Source organism: Staurois parvus, unplaced genomic scaffold (assembly GCF_062004578.1).
Source record: "Staurois parvus isolate SC_StPar_1 unplaced genomic scaffold, SC_StPar_1.0 ptg000581l, whole genome shotgun sequence".
NCBI classification, from domain to species: Eukaryota; Metazoa; Chordata; class Amphibia; order Anura; family Ranidae; genus Staurois; species Staurois parvus.
The window spans coordinates 7,722,762-7,746,768 of NW_028318377.1; the positions used below are offsets into that span (position 1 = coordinate 7,722,762).

A 24,007-nucleotide genomic window follows, 5' to 3' on the forward strand; every position below is an offset into this window, starting at 1 on the left:
AAGCAGACAAAATCCACAATCTCCTCCACGGGCCATAATCATTGGGTAGAAGGCTAGCCCACAGTCTCCTCCAATTGTCCCTTTCCCGGTTGGGTCTGTCACAAGCTTCACAAAGAAAAGGTTACAGAAACACCAACAGTTCCACCAAGAGAAAAACTCGAGTCATTTACATAGAAGGTGTGATTATTCCTGTCTGGTATCTTATAGAACTAGGTAGAAAGTTCACTTTCCTCCTACAGCCTGGCTCCAGACAATATCTTGTGATGTTGTTCATGATAAAAGTAAACAAAGCTAGTTCACGGATGTATGTATTGCACAGAGGCCCGTACACTATGAACAGCCCATTTGTTTTTGTAACCCCAGCCAACAGGTGCTGGATGTAGGCAGTTCAATCATGTCTAGCTTGTCCTAGATGTTTTTTTTTTAACTTTTTGTGTTCCAACTTCCTAGTTCTGGTGACAGAGCCCTGGCCTCATCGATGCTCCCCGGGAAAGCCATGCCTCCAGTGTCTTCCTGGGAGATCCTATTCGGAAAGTGAAAGATCTCATGAGATCTCTGGAAAAACATTTTTTTAGCAAAAGATGAAAGTATTGTACTGCGCATGCGTGAAATGACATGCATGATGTCATGTGTCTTATCTCAAGTATGCGGTACCATGTTATATTACACTCATCTGTTCAAAAAAAAAAAATGCCTTCATACCCTCCCCTCCTCACATGCAAAGAAAATTGCTTGCAACTGAAAACTGTTGTAGCTCTACCATTGCCCAACGAATAAAATGCAAAACATTAACAATAACATATAAAGCCATTTATAACTCTGCCCCAAATTACATCTCCAATCTTGTCTCCAAATATCCCCAAACCCTCCTCTCCGCTCCTCCCAGGACCTCCTGCTCTCTAGCTCCCTTGTCTCCTCCTCCCATGCTCGTCTCCGGGACTTCTCCAGAGCCTCCCCTATCCTCTGGAACTCTCTACCCCAATCTATCAGACTATCGCCTATTCTGCCCACTTTTAGGCGATCTCTGAAAACTTATCTCTTCAGGGAAGCCTATCCTGTCTTCAGCTAATAATGGAATCTTCTATTCCTTCTACCAGTCCATCCCCCACAGTTATTACCTTTTGTACCACCAGCCCCTCCCTCTTAGATTGTAAGCTCCAAGGATCAGGGCCCTCCTATCCCTCTTGTATTGAACTGTATTGTTGCTGTATTGTCTCCCGTTATATTGTAAAGCGCTGAGCAAACTGTTGGCGCTATATAAATCCTGTTTAATAATAATAATAATAATAATAATAATAATAATAATACCCCAGTAGGGGCCGCTCGATAATGCTTGTCACTGTAGTTGCCCTGACCATGCAAGCCTCCTGACACCCTTGACACTTTGGGTTCACGATTCTTTAGTAACACCTCTATATTAGGCTTGTTCAAAAGAGTAGACCACAGTATGAAGGTTTAAGAGGTACATCCTCAGTCAACACATAAAAGCAAAACACTGATGTGGAGAGGTCCCTTTAACTAGAAATAGCAACTTGAGTCCTGCGATATTTAACCACCTTCCGCCCGCCATATAGTACAATGACGGGCGCAAGGTGGTTCTCTCGTTCTGATAGGACGTCATATGACGTCCTTCCATTCTCACCATGCATGCCACATATCAGTGCCCATCTGAGCTGCCTTTTAATGTCACCCATCAGTGCCAGTCAGTGCCACCTATCAATGCCAATCAGTGCCACCTATCAGTGCTGCCAATCAGTGCCAGTCAGTGTCGCCTATCAGTGCGCATCAGTTCCGCCTATCAGTGCCAGTCAGTGCCGCCTAACAGTGCCAGTCGGTGCTGCCTATCAGTGCCGCATATCAGTGTCATGTATCAGTGCTGCCTATCAGTGATGCCTGTCAATGCTCATCAGGGCAACCTACCAGTGCCTCCTCATCAGTGCCCATCAGTGCCACCTATCAGTGTCCATCAGTGCAGCCTCATTAGCACAAATCACTTATTTACGAAATTGTATAACAAAAACTAAGAAAAAACGTTTTTTTTTCAAAATTTTCAGTTGCTTTTGGTTTGTTTAAGAAAAGATAAAAATCCCAGAGGTGATTAGATGCTCAAAGCAAAGATCTTCTGGAGGTGTGAAGGTGTCTGCATTCAGTGTCTTTAGAGTCCAGAGTGACAGCAAGAGGTTGGGCATCTGCCTGCTCACCAGTCCCATGGATAGCACGGCCTCCTAGGAACAGGGTTCTTGCACAGGCTCTTGGCTGTTCGCAGAGAAGTACAGAGTTACTGCCAGAAAGCCTGTCAGCAAGCAGAGATGACTGGCTGAGGAATGGATAGTGAGAGTCCTGATGCAGAGAAGCTGCTGCAATTCCAGTGTTGCGATCAGTGTCACCGCTGTGCTGAACTGGTATGCAGTAGCCAGCAATCTGTCTCAGGAGGAGAACGGCAGTGCCCCTGTGTTTAGCTCCGAGTCCTGTACCAAGAGAGCTAGCCAGTCACTTTCTGTAGAATATATCTGCTCTCTCAGCAACCTTCTCCTTTGCCAGCTCTCTGGTAGTTGTAGTTCAATCAGCACTCTGGGATACAGTATGAATTGGCTATGGGACTACAGGTCCCAAGATCCTCTGCTATCAGAAGAATTGAATCCACTCTACTAACAGGAAGTGATATAGCAGTCACAGCACTGGGCACTAGGGGGAAAAAGGATTAACCATAGTCTCATCTGTAAATGTTCCTGAATGACATAATGATATAGCCGGCACCCGACTACATCTGCATTGGCAGTTTTGGGGTAAAGATGAACTAGCTCTTTAAATGCAATACTTTACCCACTTGCCGACCTGCCACAGTACATATACTGCAATGGGGTGGCACGTGCAGGCACAATCACTGTTGCTTTGTCATTGGAGTCAGTGGTAAGAATAGTGCCTCATATCAGTGGGAAGAACAGTGCCCCGGGGGCCGGATAAGGGCAAGCAAAGGGCCAAATTCACCCGGCAGTTTTGGTGATCACAGCTATGGAGACACTCTTTGCAGACCCCTTTACACCTCAGTTACCAGGAGACCTTTGCTTTGAGCATTTACATCTGTTATCTTCATTGAATTACCATTACTCACTATTGTATATGGGCCCCACCATTACTAGCAGAAGACTACTCCTATCAGGAATTTTAAACATCTCAGGAATCAAGTTGCTATTTCTAGTTAAAGGGACCTATTTGCATCTAACCCATTGTTATTTAAATTAGGGTGTCTATACCCATTTATGCCAGTATATATATATATTTGCATTCCCTATTGTGACTCAGATGGCCCAGAAGGAGCTGATAAGTCAACAAACCTTTTCTTCCCCCTCCTGCTGCTGGTGTTGGAGTTACATAGTTGCAATGTACCATTTGTGTCCGTATGATGTTAACCATTTCTTTCTTTAACTCTCTCCTTCTTTCTCTCTCTCTCTCTTTCAACTTTTTTCTTTTTCTCCTCTCTTTCTTTCTCACTGTTTGTCTCCTGTTTCTCTTTCTTTCCTTTCTATACTTTTCTTTCTTTATTTTCTCTCTTTCCTTCTCTGTCTCCTGTTTTTCTTCTCTCTATGTTTCTCTTCCTTTCTCTCTCTCCTTTCTTTCTTTCTATATTTATCTTTCTCTTCTTTCTTTCTATATTTATTTTTTTTCTCTCTCTCTCTTGTTTCTTTTCTTTTTCGCCTTCTCTCTTTCTTTCTCTGTCTCCTGTTTCTCTTCTTTCTATACTTTATTTTTTTTTCTCTCTCTTTCCTTCTCTGTCTCCTGTTTCTCTTCTTTCTCTTTCTATATTTCTCTCTCTCTTTCTGTCTCCTGTTTCTCTTCCTTTCTTTCCATCTATGTTTCTGTCTGTCCTCTTTCTTTTTTTCCCTTCTTTCTCTCTCTTTCTGTATCACTTTCTTTCTCTCTGTCCTGTTTCTTTCTTTCTCTCTCCTTTCTCTTTCTTTATCACTCTCTTTCTTTCTGTCTGTCCTGTTTTTTTCCTTCTTTCTTTCTCCTTTCTCTATCACTCTCCTTCTTTCTGTCTCCTATTTCTCTTCCTTTCTTTCTCTCTGTCTCCTGTTTCTCTTCCTTTCCCTCTGTCTTTCTATGTTTCCTTCTTTCTATGTTTCCTTCTTTCTCTCCCCTTTCTATATTACTCTCTTCCTTTCTCTCTGTCCCGTTTATCTTTTCTCTCTCTTTTTCTCCTTATCTCTGTCTCCTGTTTCTATTTTTCCTCTCTCTCTTTTTCACTTTCTTTTTCTTTCACTTTTGACGTCGTGTTTGGCGACACTTTAGGATACAAAGTCATACATGGTTTTGAGGGAACAAAGTATTTCTTCTTCAAACATTTTCTCGCAAAATATTTAATTTTCTTTGTAATAAATGTAAAACAAAACCGTGCACGTGCCAAAGTCGAACCACTTCACTGTATTTTCAGCCTGCAAAGTTTTTTTTGTGTTTGCAACCAATAAAGTTGCTGATGTAATAGAAAAAAAAGTGAAGCTGTCTGTAGGGGGGTGTGTCTTGGCAAAGGGGCGTGGGCGGTGTGAGTGTGCAGTGAGCGGACACTCTCCTCATTCATCCGGCGGCGGGACATGTTGTACTGAGCCGTACCCCGGAGACCCATCCTCCCCTTCAGACTAAGGAGAATGCTGCGGGTGTGCAGGAAGGCCCGGGCGGCGGCGCTGGCTCAGGTGAGCGGTGACGGGACGGTCTATAGCGGGTGTCGGGTATATCACTGACAATACAGGCCGCTACGTCTGACCTGTGTGACTCCCGAAACGGCGGCAGCGCACCTACACTTATCCGGTCTACACCGGCATTGCAAGGGCACAGAGCTTTCTGTCAGAGGCTGCGGGACTGAATGACTTTTGCTGTAGCCAATGGGTGCCCGCCGCTTTACCACGGTGACCAATGACAGCGCGCCGTCTTTGCATCTCCGGCCAATAAGCTTTCACGTTGAAGACCTTTCAACTTTTGTAGCGTGTTGGGCGGGACGCGTCGTGAGCGACGTGCGCTCTTGTCAAATGGTAGACGGTTTAGAAGTGATGGGCGTGCGGCTCGGCCAATGGGTGTTCAGTGTTCTTTTAGGTGAGGTAGTGGGCAGCGGGGAGAGCCCTGAGGATTGATCCTGGCATGTTCAGTGCGGGGTGATCAGTGACAGGAGGAGGGGGAGGGGAGCATCATGTGTGTTCCATCATAGCCGGGTAATCAGTGCCTGGGAACCAGTGCAGGGCAGATCTCCTCCGCCACCATCCCCAGGAGGACGTGACCTTGCCGAGTGTCCCTCCCAGACTCTGGGCCTCTGAGTCACGAGTAGGGCCTCCTTATCTCAGCCTGGGAGCAGCACATACCACCGGCGTGGCTCTGACTAAACCGGAATAATGCCCGTGCTCTAGGTGTAGGCCATTTACATACCTCCCGAAGCCTGACTGAAAACGCCCTCACAGGGGCGGACTGACCATTTGGAAACTCGGGCACTGCCCGAGGGCTCGGGGTCAGTAGGGGGCCCCATGAGATGCCCCTGGTACCTTCGTTCATAGGCTTTTGTGAGTTTGGGCAAGGACACAGGGGCCCCATGATCCCCTATTGCCCGGGGGCCCCTTGAGTTGTCAGTCCGTCCCTGCTGCCTCAGATATCCACCCATCCTGGCTTGTTGCTAGGACGTTGCTAAGACTCCCCCAGCTCTTACTGCTCACCTCCACCGTCACAGGAGTGAGATCTGAAACGCCGATCTAGGAGCTGCTCCGTTAGAGCAGATAAAGTGCGGGTAAGGGATTCGAATTGAAGGAGCTCACTCTTGTGATGGTGGATGTGAACAGCAACCAGCTGGGAGCGTCTTGGTAATGTCTTAGCAACAAGGCAGAGTGGGATGATGTCATCTCTTGCAGTTTTTCAGATCAGGAGTTGGAAGATATGGCGGGGGGGATTTACTGAAACTGATCCACTCCAGATCTGCAACAACTGTGCATGGGTAGCCAATCAGCTTCAGCTTGTTCAATTAAAGCGGAGTTCCAGTGAAAATAAAAAAATTTTCACTGGAAAAGCAGTGAATGTCAGCAGCTACAAAAAGTGTAGCTGCTGACTTTAAAAAAAAACACGCCTGTCCCTCGATCCCGCGGTGTCCTCCCCGCAGCCCGTTTCACCAGCCCTGTGTTCCCGGTGCCGGCATCTTCAGTGTGGGCTCCTGGCTGTGACAGCTTGCGTCTTCACAGCCGGGTATGCACTGCACATGTGTGAGAAGCGCTGCACTTTGTGAATGGCCCCGTAGTCTTCTGGGACCTGTCATGTGTCCCAGAATACTACGTGGAGGGAGGACAACTTCCGATTACCTAGGCGATCGCAGTGGGAGCGGGTACATGTCTATTTCGGGTACCCGCTCCCCAAAGGTGCCAATCCTTAACGGGGAGCAAGGGACCAGTCCTTAAAGTGGAACGTCCCCTTTTGGGTGGAGCTCCGCTTTAAGCTTTGGCAGTAAAACCTGGAAGCTGATTGGTTTTTACACACAGCTGCACCAGATTTTGCACTGTCCGGTTTTAGTAAATAACCTTCTATATGTAGATGGCCTACACCTATAGCCAGGGCATTATTTAACTTTGGTCCAAGATGCACAGTTTGTTTTTATCTACAGATGTCCCTTAACCACTTCAATACCAGACACTTTCAATCTCTTTGTGCCCAGGCCAATTTTCAGCTTTCACACTTTGACAATTGCGCGGTCATGCAACATTGTACACATATAATATTTTTACCTTTTCTCACACAAATAGAGCTTTCTTTTGTTGGTATTTAATCACCACTGTTTTTTTTGCTAAATAAATGAAAAAGGACTGAACATTCTGAAAATACATGGTTTTTCTTAGTTTCTGTTATAAAAGTTTGCAAATAAGTCATTTTTCTTCACTGATGTGCACTGATGAGATGGCACCAACAGTCAGCACTGATCAGTGAAAATGTTGTCCTGACAGGCTTGCTAGTTAACCACTTGCCGTCCGCCTGCTTTTTATAAACAGCAGGGCGGTGGCAGTCCAGGGGCGGGTTGCCGTTCATAAACGGCACCCGCCTTCTCTAGCTGTGCGCGCTCCCAGGGAGCGCGCAGCACCGCGATCCGGTGCCCGCTGTGTCCTCCAGACACAGTGAAACACCGATTGTCGGACGGGACCTCTGTACGAGGTCCCGATCATGTGATCACTGATTGGCCAATCAGTGATCACATGCAAAGTAGTACATGTGAAATCTGAATAATCACAGAGGTCACATGGTACAAGGCTATTCACAACAGCCTTGTACCATGTGACAAGCTGTGACCAATCACAGCTCACTCAGTACTTCTCAATGAAGAATGCAGACAGAGAAAAAGAGAAATGATTGCTTTTACATCCTATATGGGTGTAAAAGCAATCAGTGTAAAAAAAAATAAAAAATCTTCATCACCCCCCACAAGTAGTACAGTGTCACCATGGTGACACTGTACTGCTAGGGTGACAGTATGTAAAAGTAATATATAAAAAAAAATAAAAAATGTTTAAAAATTATAATTTTTGGTTATAAACTACTTTTGGATTTTTTTTTTTTACTAAAAAAATAACGGAATAAATTTTGGCCAAGATGTATGATGAAATATTATTTATTTGAAAAATTTTATTAAAAAAACCACTTTTTTTCAAAATTTGTGGACGTTTTCATTTACATAGCAAAAAAAATAAAAATCGCAGTGGTGAATAAATACCACCAAAATAAAGCTTTATCTGTCTCAAAAAAATGGTAAAAAATTCATATGGGTACAGTATTGCATGACCGCGCAATTGTCATTCAAAGTGTGATAGCGCTGAAAGCTGAAAATTGCCCTGGTCAGGAAGGGGGTAAAAGTGTCTGGACAGGAAGTGGTTAAGGGCTCTTCTTTCTTCTCACAGACACAGCGTGAAGAAAAGGAATGCTGATAACTGGCAATCTGTTTATATGTGACCAGCTGTGATTGGACACAGCTGATCACATGGTAAAGGGCCGCTGTGATTGGCCCTTTACCCCCATCTGTAATCATCTGTGTCCAAAGGACAGGAGGAGACGCACAGGGAGGCTGGGTTCTGGGAGGACATCTATTGAATTGACACCCTCCTGGTACTGGGTCTTTCAGCTATAGCGTGGTCAGCAAGTGGTTATAGACCGCCCGCCCACAATGTACTGTGGACAGGCGGCCCATAGAGTCACAGCAACGTACCTGTATGTCGCTTGCCTATTCCGGGTACAGGGCACAGGCCCGCCAATTCCCACTGTGATTAGACATAGGGGGATTTTGTCAGCAGGTCCCAGCCAATGATTCATGGCCAGGACCTGCTGATCCGCTCTATTCAAACACAGCCTAGAGCCCTGTGTTGACATACAACACAGAGCTCTGTACAGAGGGAACAATCTGTTTCTTCTCCCTGCAAAGCAGGGAGTAGGAGCAAGGAGATTTTAGTAAAAATCAACACATTACACATTATTAGACACACACTTAACCCCTTGATTACCCTGCTATGCTAACCCCTTCTCAGCCAGTGTCATTAGTACAGGGACAGTATATAGTATCACTGTATTAGTGTCACTGGTGGTGTCAGTCCCCACCAAGTGTCAGTGTCACATTGCCCGCCGCTCTCACAGTCCCACTAAAAGGTGCTAATCACCGCCATTGGTAGTATTTAAAAAAAAAAAATAAATAAATTCCAGTATATATTCAATAGCTTGTGGATGCTATAACTGTCATGTAGGGGTGGCTGAAAACACCCCCATCGGCCAATATGAAAAAAAGAACCGATACAGGTGCCAAAAAAACCAATGCCCCGTCGCCACAGTCTGCCTGCCACTCGGTAGTTCTCAGCCTTACCTGAGAAACCACCTAACGATCCCGGCGCTGAGCATAGAGATTTGTGAAGGAAAGGTGGCCTCCACTCATCTCTATGCCCTTGGAGGACCAGAGCAATGTCACTTTGGTTCTGGCGCCTTGTGAACAAGGCCATTTTTTCTAAAGCACTCGATCTACTTGTCCCTCAATAAAATCTACTTGTCCTGATATAAAAAAAAATTCCCAGAAAGGAAAATACAAAGGGTTGATTTTTTTTTTTTTTTTTTTTTAAGGCAGGGGTGCTTTTAGGAATGTATAGGGCTTTTGAAAGCGAAAGGGGCCGTATGGCGACTTAAACTTTTAATGCTTTTCATATCTTGCTAGAAACTTTCCTAGAACTCTCAAAACATTTTTTTTTGAAAGCAGAGGCCCTAAAGAATTAATTGGTGGGTTTCGCAATTTTTTTTTTATGGTACATGGCATTTGCACAGCAGTTTTTCAAACACAATTTGTTTTTCTTTTTTAAATACACTTTTTGGAATTTTAATGCAAAAAAAACCCCACAATACACAACCCATTTTTTTGGTAAAATATAAAAGATGATGTTACGCCAAGTAAACAGGCACCAAACATGTCATGCTTTAACTAGTTGCCGACCGCAGATAGCCGAATGGCGGCTGCACTGCGGCCGGCCAGTTCTGGGTGGACATCATATGACGTCCTCCCAGAACGCGCTCTCCTGCGCGCCTACTGACACAGCTGATCACGTGATGTGGTAAAAGGCCAATCACAGCGGCCTTTTACCACATGATCAGCCGTGTCCAATGACACGCTGATCACAGGGAAATGCAATTGCCGTTTCTCGGCTGCACTTTCCTCACGCTGTCAGATCGTGAGGAAAGTACTGCCGAGAACCGGCAGTTGTCAGAGCGGGGATCGGCACCGATCATCGGGGCACTGATGATCAATGCCCTGATGATCGGTGCCCAGCAATGCCACCCACAAGTTCCGCCCACCTGTGCCCAGCAGTGCGCCCACTAGCTCCACCGACCTGTGCCCAGCAGTGCGCCCACTAGCTCCGCCGACCTGTGCCCAGCAGATCACCCACCTGTGCCACTCTGCAGTGCCACCCACCTGTGCCCACCAGTGCCACCCACCTGTGCCCACCAGTGCCACCCACCTGAGCCCACCCACCCACCAGTGCCACCCACCAGTGCAGCCCAGCGGTTGTGCCAGTCAGTGCCACCAGTCAGTGCCCAGCAGTGATGCCAGTCAGTGCCATCTATCAGTACCCATCATCAGTGTCACCTATTAGTGCCGCCTATCCGTGCCACCTCATTAGTGCTGCCTATCAGTGCCGCCTATCCGTGACACCTCATTAGTACTGCCTATCAGTGCCCTTTAGTGCTGCCTATCAGTGCCCATCAGTGCTGCCTCATCAACGCACATCAGTGAAGGAGAAAAATTACCTGTTTGAAAAATTTTATAATAGAAACAAAGAAACTTTTATTTTTTTTTTCAAATTTTTTGCACTTTTTTTGTTTATAGCGCAAAAAGTAAAGCGCCCAGTGGCGATTAAATACCACCCAAAGAAAGCGCTATTTGTGAGAAAAAATGGGTACAATGTTGCATGACCGCGCAATTGTCAATCAAAGTGCGGCAGCGCTGAAAGCTGAAAATTGGCCTGGTAAATAAGGGGGTATAAGTGCCTGGTAGGCAAGTGGTTAAAATTGCACACGCCCATGCAATGGCAACAAATGGCGTCAAGTTTACTATCCATGGGTGACACTTTAAATGCTAGAATTACTGCCCTTGATTTGATGTTCACGTTGATACCTCACGTGTGTGTGACAATTGCTGTTTGCATGCATGCGGGACTGACGCATGCATTCGTTTTTGCACGGACGCATGCATTCGTTTTTGCACTTGAGCACGGTGGGACAGGGGTGCTTTAACATTTTTTTTTTTAACTTATAATTTATTTTGACACTGTCACTTTAATTCCTTTAAATTGCTTTTATTGCTGTCATGAGGAATGTGAACATCCCCTGTGACAGCAAGAGGCAGTGATAGGTACTCTTTATGGAGAGATCTGGGGTCAATAAGACCTCATATCTCTCCTCTGCCCTGAAAAGCAATTGATCACACCAAGTTTTATGTGATCAAATACTTTCCATTTTTAAAATGGCGCCGTTTCCATCTGGGAAAGTGATGTATGCTCATCGCTTCCTGTTTCCTATATCATAGAGACGGCCAGAGTGGTGCTGGTCTTTGTCCGCCTCTATGATCAGCCAGCAGAAGCACTGCCTGGTTGTTCAGGTGTCCCAGATTTTACAGGCTCTGTCTCTCCTCCCAGTGGATGGGACTCGGACAGTACAAGGCTGCAGATAACAATAACTGGTTTATAACAACAAAAATTAAAAATGTAAATTCTAAAAAAAAATTAAATAAAATATATATATAATAATCTGCGCGTAATAATCAGATAATATTACCAGCAAAAATAATAAGTATATATAAAAAGTGTAACTAAAATAAAAACAACAATATAACAATATTCAGAAAATAAAAATAGATTTTATAAAAAATCAACAAAAAATGTGTTACATAAAATAATCTGCAGATAACAATAATAAACAAAAAGGTTAATTTAAAAAAATAGAATACAAAATTAAAAAAATAAAAGATATATAAATTAATTTAAAAAAATAGAATTACAGGCAAACTATTTTTGGATAGACTGGAGAGGGACTAGAACACCTGTCATTGTTTTATTGCTGTCTGTGTCCCCATTTAAAAGATTCAACCTCTCTGTTTGTTTTGTTAAATGTTATCACAGACAGTGAAAGTGAAAAAATTCCATAATTCTGGGATGTCCCCAGAAAAGCAGAAGACTCCTTCTCTTCCCCCCAAATATGACAGCACTGCGTGCTTGATTGGCCGAGCCCCAGTGTTGTCACACACAGTGGGTGCATCTCTTAATCCCTGGCAGATGAACTGGGAAAAAGACATGCGAAGTGATAAGGGTGAGAAACTTCTGCTTCTTTAATGTCCATTTACAAGCAGTTGGAAGGGGGAGGACCAAGCTTTAATACTTGCAGCAGAAATAAAGAGTAAGGTGTTGCTGTATTGCAGCCCAAGACGGCTATGAAAGCAGCCCAACGCAAAATTGTAAACTTACTTGAAATGGTTTTTTTTTTAAATGCGTTTACACAGTGAAAAATTTGACATTGTCAGTCTCTTTATTGGACTTTAAGTTTTATCTTCCCAGAGAAAAGTCTCCCACTCTCCACAATCATGCTTTATTCATGTCATCCATTTTCGGATGAAGCACGCGAAGGGCAAATTTAAAACCAAAATATTTGCGCACTTTGAGAATCCATTGATAATTGCTACTACATCCATAGAACCAGATATTGATACGTTTGTTTATCAAAAACAATGTGAAATATCGCACTAGTTTTATGTTTCCCTCTTTTTCTTTTATAATAAAAAATATTATTTAAAAAATGTTGAAGTTGTATTACTCAGATGGGTACATTATCTATATCAGTGAATGTTCACTTGTGATCTGCCCAACTTTTTTTTTTGCTAATCCGTTATCCTTCTTGTTAGTGTACAGCTGTGCTCAAATGTTTGCATACACTTGGAGAATTGGTAATCTACAATATGTACTTTTTTTTTTTTTTTCTTTGGTCGTCTTGCATGAACCACACATTTGAGATTCTCCAGAGTGGCTTGATGATATTAAGATGAAGAAACTGTGATAGCCACTCCAGAACCTTCACTTTTTTCTGCTGTAACCATTGGAGGTTTGACTTGGCCTTGTGCTTAGGGTCATTGTCGAGCTGGAAAGTCCAAGAGCCTCCCATTAGCAGCTTTTGTGCAGAAGAATGCAAATTGTCTGCCAGTATTTTCTGGTAACGTACTGCATTCATCTTGCCAGCAATTCCCCGTGCCTTTAGAGCTCACCCCCCCCCCAAATATCTGTGAGCCACCACCATGCTTTACAGTGGGGATGGTATTGTTGCTGTTGACACCTTTCCAAACATAGCGCTTATGGTTGTGACCATACAGCTCTATTTTGGTCTCCAGATAACAGTGTGTCAAGGTTTTGTGGGTCATATTGCAACCAGGCTTTTTTGTGGCATTGGTACAATAAAGGCTTCTTTCTGGCAACTGGACCATGCAGCTCATTTTTATTTGATTATCGTCATATTGTGCTCTTTGAAACATCCACACCGTCTTTTTCCAGAGCAACCTGTATTTTCTACATCCTAAACAATTTTTCTGGCAGTTGTGGCTGCAATATTCTTGGTCTTCCTGACCTTGACTTGGTATCAAGTGATCTGTGAATTGTCCACTTCCAAATAAATGATTGAACAGTACTGACTGGCATATTCAAGGCTTTGGATATCTTTTCATATCCTTTACCATCTTAATAAAGTTGCATTACCTTGTTACGCAGGTCTTTTATCAGTTCTTTTCTACTTCCCATGGCTCAGTATCTAGCCTGCTCAGTGCATCCACAGAAGAGCTAACAAACTCATTGATTATTTATACACTGACACTTAATCAAAAACCACAGATGTGGGAAATAACTGCCAGTTTACCCTGTTTGTGTTGCCTTGTGTGTCTGTACCAAGGCCAAATATTACAGGGGATGGAAACTTTTGATGAGAGCCATTTGGGTGATTTCTGTTATGATTTAAAAAAGGAGCCAAACAACTATGGGATCTAAATGGCTTCATGTGGTCACTATCCTTTAAATAAGACATTTTTTTGACATGATCACTCATATTTTCAATATGAATGCTAAAAGTTCATAATATCTGCCAGGGTATGCAAACTTTTGAGCACAACTGTATTTTATGCTTGACCCAAGACCAATCCTCTTCTTCCATGTGACCCGAGAAAGTCAAAAGATTGAACACCCCTGCTGTATTGTTTGCCGAGTTGTGTAAATCGTGGGACCATATGGACAAAACGAGAAACTTTGGCAAGTTTACGTGGAGTCCAGTCTTAAAATTAAATTAAATTCACCCAAAATCATGTTTTCACTTTTCCGGCCAATATTTTGTCTCCTCTGTTAAAAACCAACCATGGAACATGTGAGTCAGTGGGGAGAAGCAGAGTGTGTTCTAGAGGAAAAGGACTTGGCTGTAATACATTTTACCCAGCCACACCAGTGCTTTTGCCATATTTCATGTAATATGTATCTGCTTGGCTGGACATTGTCCTGGTCAGCTGACTTGTGTGTGGGGTTTAGTGTGCCTTTATGTGTAGTTAATGTGCTTCTTGCTATGACATTCTGCCAGTAATTTTGTTTCCTAACTGGGCTGCCAGACGAGTGACTGGATCCTTAATGATTTTTCCATGCATTCCATCTGCTTTGCATTCAGAAATATTGGTCTATGCCAATTTTCTTTTTTTTTTAGTTTTGTATGGTGTAAGGAATGGTTAAAAGCTCTCATTTTTGTCACATTAGTTAAATTTCTATTGACTTTCTATCCCAGTGACACAACACATTAGAGGAAATCTATCTAAAATGATGGGGTATCCCCTCTTAGACAATTGTCAGCACAACAGGTTCATTCACTGGAGGTTTTCTCTCACCGCCTGTAAAATGTTGCATTTTCCATCACCATCTATAGCGGTGACGGCAGTCCTATATTAAAAGTATGAAAAAAACCTCCTGCGCTCCTAACTAATGCAGGCCATAGACGGGGAGAAAAACGGCAGATTTTTCTTTTAAAAAACGAAAAATCGGTCGTTCAAGCGGCCGACGTTACCATCAATGGTAAAAAAAATCGGCCGATTTTCATCCCATCTACAGCCGGCAAAAAGTGTCCCTGCAGAGAGCTCCGCTATTTCTTTGACAGTTCCTTGACATTTACAGCGGTTGCAACAATGTATCTATTTGTATTTGTATCTATTTGTATCCATTATCCGTTTTTATTCGGAAACAAATAGATACAATGTTGCAACCGCTGTAAATGTCAAGGAACTGTCAAAGAACTGTCAAAGAAATAGCAGAGCTCTCTGCAGGGACACTTTTTGCCGTACTGGAATTCCTCTTATTTTCATCCTTCTTCTTCTTCATCATCATCATCATCATCATCCTCTTCTTCTTCTTCATCATCATCCTCTTCTTTTTCTTCATCATCATCCTCATCTTCTTCATCATCATCCTCTTCTTCTTCTTCATCATCATCCTCATCTTCTTCATCATCATCCTCCTCTTCTTCTTCATCGTCATCTTCTTCGTCATCATCATCCTCTTCTTCTTCTACTTCTTCGTCACCATCCTCTTCTTCATCTTCTTCATCACCATCCTCTTCTTCATCTTCTTCATCACCATCCTCTTCTTCATCTTCTTCTACTTCTTCTTCATCTTCTTCATCTTCTTCTTCTACTTCTTCATCATCATCATCCTCTTCTACTTCTTCTACTTCTTCATCATCCTCTTCTTCTTCATCATCATCATATTCTTCTTCATCATCATCCTCTTCTTCTTCTTCTTGTTCATCATCATCCTCTTCTTCTTCTTCATCATCATCCTCTTCTTCTTCATCATCATCCTCTTCTTCTTCATCATCATCTTCTTCTTCTTCATCAACATCCTCTTCTTCTTCATCAACATCCTCATCATCTTCTTCTTCTTCATCATCATCCTCTTTTTCTTCTTCTTCGTCTTCATCATCATCCTCCTCCTCTTCTTCCTCTTCTTCGTCGTCATCATCCTCTTCTTCACCTTCTTCTACTTCTTCATCATCATCATCCTCTTCTTCTTGTTCATCATCATCCTCTTCTTCATCATCATCCTCTTCTTCATCATCAACATCCTCTTCTTCTTCTTTTTCTTCATCCTCCTCCTCTTCTTCTTCTTCATCATCAACATCCTCTTCTTCTTCTTCTCCTTCTTCTTCATCATCATCCTCTTCTTCCTCCTCCTCTTCTTCCTCCTCCTCTTCCTCCTCCTCCTCTTCTTCCTCCTCCTCTTCCTCCTCCTCCTCTTCTTCCTCCTCCTCTTCTTCCTCCTCCTCTTCTTCCTCCTCCTCTTCTTCCTCCTCCTCTTCTTCCTCCTCCTCTTCTTCCTCCTCCTCTTCCTCTTCTTCTTTTTGTCTTCCTCTTGCAGGTCACTGCTCATGCGCAGATTTTTTATCGGTAAAAAATCGGCCGATTTGCCCATCATTGCCGCGGAAATCGGCCGTTTTTTTTTTCCAACTTTACCGATAAGAAAAACCGGCCAAAATACAGAAAAACGGCCGAACAAATAGCCCACTAACGATCCGAAAATCGGCCGATTTTATTTTCGGCCGAAAAATCGGCCGATTTTCGACCCATCTATGGCCTGCATAAGTCCCTATAAACTGCTCAAGGAGGTACAGCTGCCAACATCCAATCATATACCAAATGATAAACGTGAAAAAAACAGCAAAAATTATGTAGCACTAATACCATATAAACCCCAAAAATATATACCAGTGATAATAAAGTGACAATGATGATTATAATAAAGTGAATTACATCAACATATGTATAGAAAATAAAAGCCAAAAAGTGACAGATATATCATAAATAAGTCAATATGCACATATGAACTAAATGCACAAAAAACATATACGTGATAATATAAAGAGGTGTCTAAGGGCTCGTTCACACTAGGCTGTTTTGCCAACGCTTGCCAAACGCCCCTATAGTGTTTGGCAAGCGTTGGTCCGGTGTTTTAACGCTCCGCAAACGCTCCGCAAACGCCGCATGCGCGGTTTAGCGGCGGTTGCTAGGCGTTTGCCGAGCGTTAATAACGCCCCACAAACGCCTATAATGCATTTGAGTGGTGTTACCGCTCCGCAAACGCCCCGCAACCGCGTCGCAACCGCACCGCAAACGCCGGCCGGGCGTTTGCGGAGCGGCACCATAGACGAGAATAGGAGGCTTCAAAGCCTCCTGACTCGACCAGAGGCGTCCGTTTTGCCGCGACGCAACGCAAACGCTCCTGTTAGAACAGCACCATGTGCTGTAATGTGCAGAGTTGGCAGAGGCGTTTGGGAAGCGGTAAAAACGCTTCCCAAACTCCTCTCTGCCGCCTGCACACAACGCTAGTGTGAACGTAGCCTAACACTCACACAATACACGTACAACAAAGTGCCACACAACCGGTCCAAACAGGGACCAGCAAATATCAATAGTGCCCCAAATGATCCTAAACAGATCTAATAGTGATAAAAAACACTGAACAAGAACACAAAAGTCCAAACTGGGACTAAACACAGAAGTGCTCCAACCCCCCAAAAAAACAACCGTGCTCTAGGCACAGATCCCAAATAACATATAAACGACAACCACTGTGTCACTAATAAACACAGTACATCCAACTGTGCATAAATAATACAATGAATGTATGTGCTCAATTATATAAACGTATAGCATAAATGCAAAGGTAATAAAACACATAAGTCCCGTGAGGTGAATAACACCTAAATATATCAAGCAATACACTCCTCGTGAGGGTCCACCCAAAAGGTGATGACAGGTATACGAAGATATCCTAAAATGGCTGGAATGCCCGCTCACTTCCATGTTTCGACCTGCACGGGGCCTAAACGCTTTTTGGATCACTATAATGCAGTGTTTCTCAACTCCAGTCCTCATGGACCCCCAACAGGTCATGTTTTCAGGATTTCCCTCAGATGAAACAGCTGTGGTAATTACTAAGGCAGTGAAACTGATCAAATCACCTGTGCAAAATAATGGAAATCCTGAAAACATGACCTGTTGGGGGTCCATGAGGACTGGAGTTGAGAAACACTGCTATAATGGATCCTTCATGCACGGGACTCCTCCAAACTGATCTCCCCTCAAGTATAGGCTCATAGGATTGTAGATCTCCTCTCCAGGCAGATAAGCAATAAGTAGCCACTCATTCCCTCAGCCATCGCTGTATTTCTTAGAAAGCTTCCTCACTTGCTGGTATGTAGATTTAGGGCCAGTTCAAAACATGCAGTCTAGCGCATTTTTTTTTCCTTAGCCTTTGCTGAATTTCTTAGAAAGCTTCATCACTTGAGGATATGTAGTTAGGACCTATAGTGTGGGCTAATTATTCCAGCAAACTTCAGTCCAAGATGTCCGAACCCTTCCACACTCCAACTAAAACAGTGGTTTTGGCTTTGCATGCTCTTTAGACTGCAGTACGTTTTAGGAGGAAATTCATGAACTCAAAGGTAGAAAATTGTAAACTACATGGTGGTCCTTTTTGTAAAATAAACCTTTTGGTTATTTTCTTGAGGTTCATAGCAGTAGATTTGAAGTATTTGTAAACCTAACCTCTAAAGTAGTTGTGCACGGAAATGAAAATTCTGGTGCCGAAATTGAAAACGAAATGTGCAGTTTTTAAAAATGAATATATATTTTTGGAATAAAATACACTGATAAAAAAAAAACCATATATACCCCAATTGTTGTGTAAAATATAAGAGGATGTTACGGCGAGTAAATAGATACCCAACATGTCACTCTTTAAAATTGCGCACGCACATGGAATGGCGTGAAACTGCTGTACTTAAAAATCTCCATGGGTGATGCTTTAAAAATGTCTACACGTTAGCAGTGTAATGTTAGAGGAGGTCTAGTGCGAGAATTATTGCTCTTGTTCTGACGTTCGTGGTGATACCTCACGTGTGGTTTGAACACCATTTATATATGTGGGCGTGGCCTATGTATGTGTTCACCATGAACCATGCGAAGACGGGGGCACTTTAAACTTTTTTAAAAACATGTATTTAATGTTTTTTTTTTTTCCTTTCTTTTGCACAGTTCCTTTTGAAACAAAATGTAATCACTTTTATTCTTATCACAAGAAATGCATGCATGAAATAATTAGTGACAGGTTCTCTTTATGGAGAGATATGGGGTCAATAAGACCCCACAGCTCTCCTCTGCTATGTAAAACATTGGAAAAAAAAAGCATTGGTCTAATCTAGTGCTTTAAAAAAAAAAAAAAAAAATGTCCAGAACGGGAAGTGACATCGCTTTGGTCCTCCAAGGGTATAGAGATGTGTGGCAGCCATATTTCCTTCACTCGCCTCTATGCCCAGTGCCGGGATCGATGGTTTCTCAGGTGAGGCTGAACTACTGAGCGGCAGCCGGTGGTGGCAGCGGGCGAGGAGCGGGGTTTTTTTCAGTACCTGAATCAGTGCTTTTCTTTTTTCATTTCGGCCAACGGCCAAAAGGGGTGTTTTCGGCCAAAAACATTTTGGCCACCGAAATTTCAGTGCATCCCTACTCTAAAGCAGGGTTTCTTAACCAGGGTTCATTGAAACCCTAGGGTTCCTCCAGCAGTTGCTAGAGGTTCATTCAGCAATTAGCAATTTCTGCCGCTCATATAAGTTCTCACTGACACCATTGATCTTTTTATAAGGGACTAATTCTTCACAATGTCACAAGTGTAGGGAGCATTCTTCCCACTGACATCACACTTCATGTATCATGAGTTGTAGATATAGTCATTTTTAACAGAGGTTTCCTGAGACCAGAACGTTATTTCAAGGGTTCCTCTGTGTTAAATTATGGAACCCCCCCCACTGTACTAAATGGGACTTTAAAGGCATCATACATAAAATGTATAAACTATTTGCCAAAATTTACTTAAAATTATGGCACAACACGCCATTGTTGCAAAACAGTTATATTGTACATTTTACCATATCACCATGGAAGGATGTTACACACAAGTTAAACAGTGATCCTAGTTCTATAATATCAATGTGCAGCGCTAATAAAAATGTGTGTTTATAATCAATGATGACCAATGTAAAAGAGAAAGGAAACATCATAAAAAAGAGAATAGTGAATACTCCAATGAAGAAACAAAATGGATAATATAAGAAATAAGTGATCCTAGTTGATTACAGAGATGTTTTTGCAAAATTCCAACACGTTTCGTAGCCATATAGCTCCTTCCTCAGGGATATCAGACACTCTGTATAAAGGTGATACAGTCTGTCAGATTGAAAATACAATTATTAATTCCATATCATATACAAGCAAATAAAAGTATTTGTATGGTTCCAAATGTGTAAATATACTCACAATATGAAAGACTGAAAACATAAACGAATTCTTCAATCCTAAAAACAGGCTTCAGGATTGTCAGCACCTCCCGGTCAGGGCACCTATGGGCTCCAGGCATCCCATCTAGACGGAACACAAAGGCCACCCAGATCACTAACCGAGAAAAAGTTTGCGTAGTGAGAGATATAGAGATCATGGGAGAAAGGAGATCCATAAAATGGCTGAACGAGGACACCCACCGTTATATTGTGGGAAATCTCAATATCCGCAGGATGGATATATTGTCACCTACATAGTTAGCCATAGACATATATTTGTACGGGTCTAAACAAATCTCTCTCCCATCATACCTTGTGCCCCTTTGGAGACAACACAAATACCAATGAGTAGATATCATTCAAGCCCAAAAGAAGGGGCCGTACAGTATCTCCCAGAAGTGAGGTCATCCCTCACATTTTTGTAAATATTTTATTCTATCTTTTCATGTGACAACACTGAAGAAATGACACTTTGCTACAATGTGACGTAGTCAGTGTACAGCTTGTATAACATGTACATTTGCTGTCCCCTCAAAATAACTCAACACACAGCCATTAATGTCTAAACCGCTGGCAACAAAAGTGAGTACACCCCTAAGTGACAATGTCCAAATTGGGTCCAATTAGCCATTTTCCCTCCCCGGTGTCATGTGACTCATTAATGTTACAAGGTCTCAGGTGTGAATGGGGAGCATGTGTGTTACATTTGGTGTTCTCACTCTCACTCTCTCATAATGGTCACTGGAAGTATCTAGTCATATCGGCATGGCGGCAGTTTATCAGGATTTCTTTCCTTTCTTTTTTAATCTGTGTTGAAAAGGTTTAGAGACTGGTCTTATTTATTCATTAACATCCTAAATAAATTTAAAAAGTAATTCTCATTATTTTTAAATCCACAGTTTGAGTGTACTAGCAAAAGTGTGCCTGTTCCAGCAAAATTGGGTATATTCCAAATAACTGTTTAGGTGGATACGAGAACCGTGTGGAATGTGTGAAGGGATAGTAATTGCAGGACTGGAATGTGGAGGGAATGATGAAGGGTGATGTGTGTAGAAGAGTAGTGTTGAGGGTATGGTGGCTGATGGGATGGGGATATGCAGAGTATGATGGCTGGCAGAATGGGAGTATGGAGGCTCTGATGTCTGGTGAGATATGAGTACAGAGGGTATGGTGGCTGGTGGGATAGGAATACGGAGGGTATGGTGACTGGCGGGATGGGAGTACGGAGGCTATGGAGTGGCTGGCGGGATGGGAGTACGGAGGCTATGGAGTGGCTGGTGGGATGGGAGTACGGAGGCTATGGAGTGGCTGGCGGGATGGGAGTACGGAGGCTATGGAGTGGCTGGCGGGATGGGAGTACGGAGGCTGCGGCGTGGCTGGCGGGATGGGAGTACTGAGGCTGCGGCGTGGCTGGCGGGATGGGAGTACGGAGGCTGCGGCGTGGCTGGCGGGATGGGAATATGGAGGCTATGGTGGCGAGCAGTATGTGTAGGATAGGAAGGTGACACACATGACGGTGGGCATTATTTGAAGCAGAGGATTTGGGAGTGGCTGGCGGGATGGGAGTACGGAGGCTATGGCGTGGCTGGCGGGATGGGAGTACGGAGGCTATGGCGTGGCTGGCGGGATGGGAGTACGGAGGCTATGGCGTGGCTGGCGGGATGGGAGTACGGAGGCTACGGAGTGGCTGGCAGGATGGGAGTACGGAGGCTATGGAGTGTCTGGCGGGATGGGAGTACGGAGGCTACGGAGTGGCTGGCGGGATGGGAGTACGGAGGCTATGGAGTGGCTGGCGGGATGGGAGTACGGAGGCTACGGAGTGGCTGGCGGGATGGGAGTACGGAGGCTATGGAGTGTCTGGCGGGATGGGAGTACGGAGGCTATGGTGGCGAGCAGTATGTGTAGGATAGGAAGGTGACGCACATGACGGTGGGTATTATTTGAAGCAGTGGATTTGGGAGTGGCTAGCAGGATGTCTGGGAGCACACAAGGGAAGCAAGAGTTGGATTTGTTGAGATGCCAGCAGTAATATGGTCTGGTATGTCTTTAGAAGCGGTTCTCTGCCAGACCCAGAGGTGGGGGGGGGGGAGTACTGCTCTGCTGTCTGCTGCTTGGGCTGAGAATATCATCCTTGTACCTATGTGGGGAAGAGCTCCTTTCCTGATACAGCCATCAAATGGATCTGAAAGTCACCATAAAAGTCCAAGTGTGGGGTTTGAGCTGCTGGCATCAAGAGGACTAGAGATTGCAGTTCCTGTGATGTGTTAGGGTGAACATGGAGGAATACAACATGAACACACACTGATGCTACATCGGGGGCTCTGTTAGATAAACTTACTATCATTTCCTATCTGGCTGCTGTTTTGCAAAGCAGGAAGTGGAGGGAGCTCATAGGTGGGGAACTCATAGGTGGGAAAAAATATAAATAGTGAAGGCTAGAACCCTTCTAATACATTCCCACTCCATTGAAAACTAGAAAAAAATGTTTGGCTTGGTATACACTTGCTTTGTAAGCCTGCCACAAAGGTCCATGTCGAGGCACTTTCACCCCCATGTCAGACATGAACATAAAAAAAGTTTTATTAAAAAAAAAACGCATGTTTTTTCATGATCCTAGGTGCTTAAGGAAACCAATTGTCATTCAGTTAAGGATTATATGTAATTGTCTGTAATTCTTCTGTTTTATAGGAGTGCCTGCGTATTAAGACTTCCCTCCGTCCCCTGCGTGCTGCCAGAGCATACTCTACTGAAGCCTCTGGGTAAGACTTGTTCCATTCTTGTTTTGAGCCGACCGGTGGAGGTTTAGGCTGATTTTCACACTTTGGTATTTTCTATATTTCCTATCTTGTGAAAACCACAAAAACAAAGTCAGCACAGAAACTCCTACTTCTGAGAGTCTCCATCTGAGGTTAAGTTGGAGACTATCTGTCCCTTTGTTTAATAAAAAAAAAGTTTGTGTGTATATTTTAGTGGTGCACCAAAATGAAAATTCTGGTGCCGAAACAGAAAACAAAAATTCAGGATGCACGTGGCGGAAAACCACAACCGAAATGGGCAGTTTTTGAAAAATTAATATATATTTTTTGGGAAAAAAAATACACTTTGATAAAAAAAACAAAACACAATATACACCCCAATTTGTTTGTAAAATATGATAGCGGATGTTATGGTGAGTAAACAGATACCCAACATGTCACGCTTTAAAATTGCTCGTGGAATGGTGTGGAACTGCGGTAATTAAAAATCTCCATAGGTGATGCTTTAAAAATCTCTACAGGTTAGTGGTGTAAAGTTACAGAGGTCTAGTGCGAGAATTATTGCTCTTGCTCTAACGTTTGTCGTGATACCTCACGTGTAATTTGAACACCGTTTACATATGTATGTGAGCGTGACCTACGTATGCATTCACCACTTCAGCATTTTAAACTTTTTTTTTTTTTTTTTTTTTTTTTTTTATACACTGTCCCTTTAAAAAAAAAAAAAATGTAATCACTTTTATTCCTATCACAAGGAATGCATGCATCCCTTGTGATAGAAATAATTAGTGACAGGTCCTCTTTATGGAGAGATATGGGGGCAATAAGACCTTACATCTCTCCACTACAATGTAAAACATTAGATGAAAAAAAGCATTGATCAAGTGCTTTATAAAAAAAAAAAATAGCCTTGTTTACAAAGCGCCGGAATTGGAAGTGACATCGCTCCAGTCCTCCAAGGGCATAGAGATGAGTGGAGGCCATCTTTCCTTCACTAATCTCTATGCCCAGAACCGGAATTGTTAGGTGATTTCTCAGGTAAGGCTGAGAACTACCGAGCGGTGACAAGGGGGCGGGGTTTTTTTGGTGTAGCGGTGTTTTTTTCATACCGGCTGATGACCATTAGGGTTGTTTTTGACCGAAACATTTCACAGGTTCAATGCTTTCCAGGATCCTGTTTTAAAAAATTAATAAATGCACATTTTATTTCCTTATACATTTATTATTTGTTATTGTAGGGTGAACTTGGCCTTTACATCTTTCTGATACTAGATGATTTAATTGTGTTAAATGATAGTGAGATGTTTCCTACAATGGAGATGACT

At 43.2% G+C, this 24,007-nt stretch overlaps 1 protein-coding gene across 2 annotated transcripts in view; it reads left to right on the forward strand.

The window, feature by feature from the left end:
* Nucleotides 1–4,512: 4,512 nt before the first annotated feature.
* The window catches only part of IMMT (inner membrane mitochondrial protein), a 65,895-nt gene continuing 46,400 nt past the window's right edge, over nucleotides 4,513–24,007 (forward strand). Inside the window, exons 1-2 of one of the 2 annotated variants that reach the window (XM_089692315.1) lie at nucleotides 4,513–4,688; nucleotides 22,615–22,685. In XM_089692315.1, coding sequence (XP_089548441.1) covers nucleotides 4,644–4,688; nucleotides 22,615–22,685 — 116 coding nt within the window. In that variant the 5' untranslated portion in view covers nucleotides 4,513–4,643. The remainder of the gene's footprint in view (nucleotides 4,689–22,614; nucleotides 22,686–24,007) is intronic. The other variant, XM_089692314.1, reaches the window with a different exon arrangement.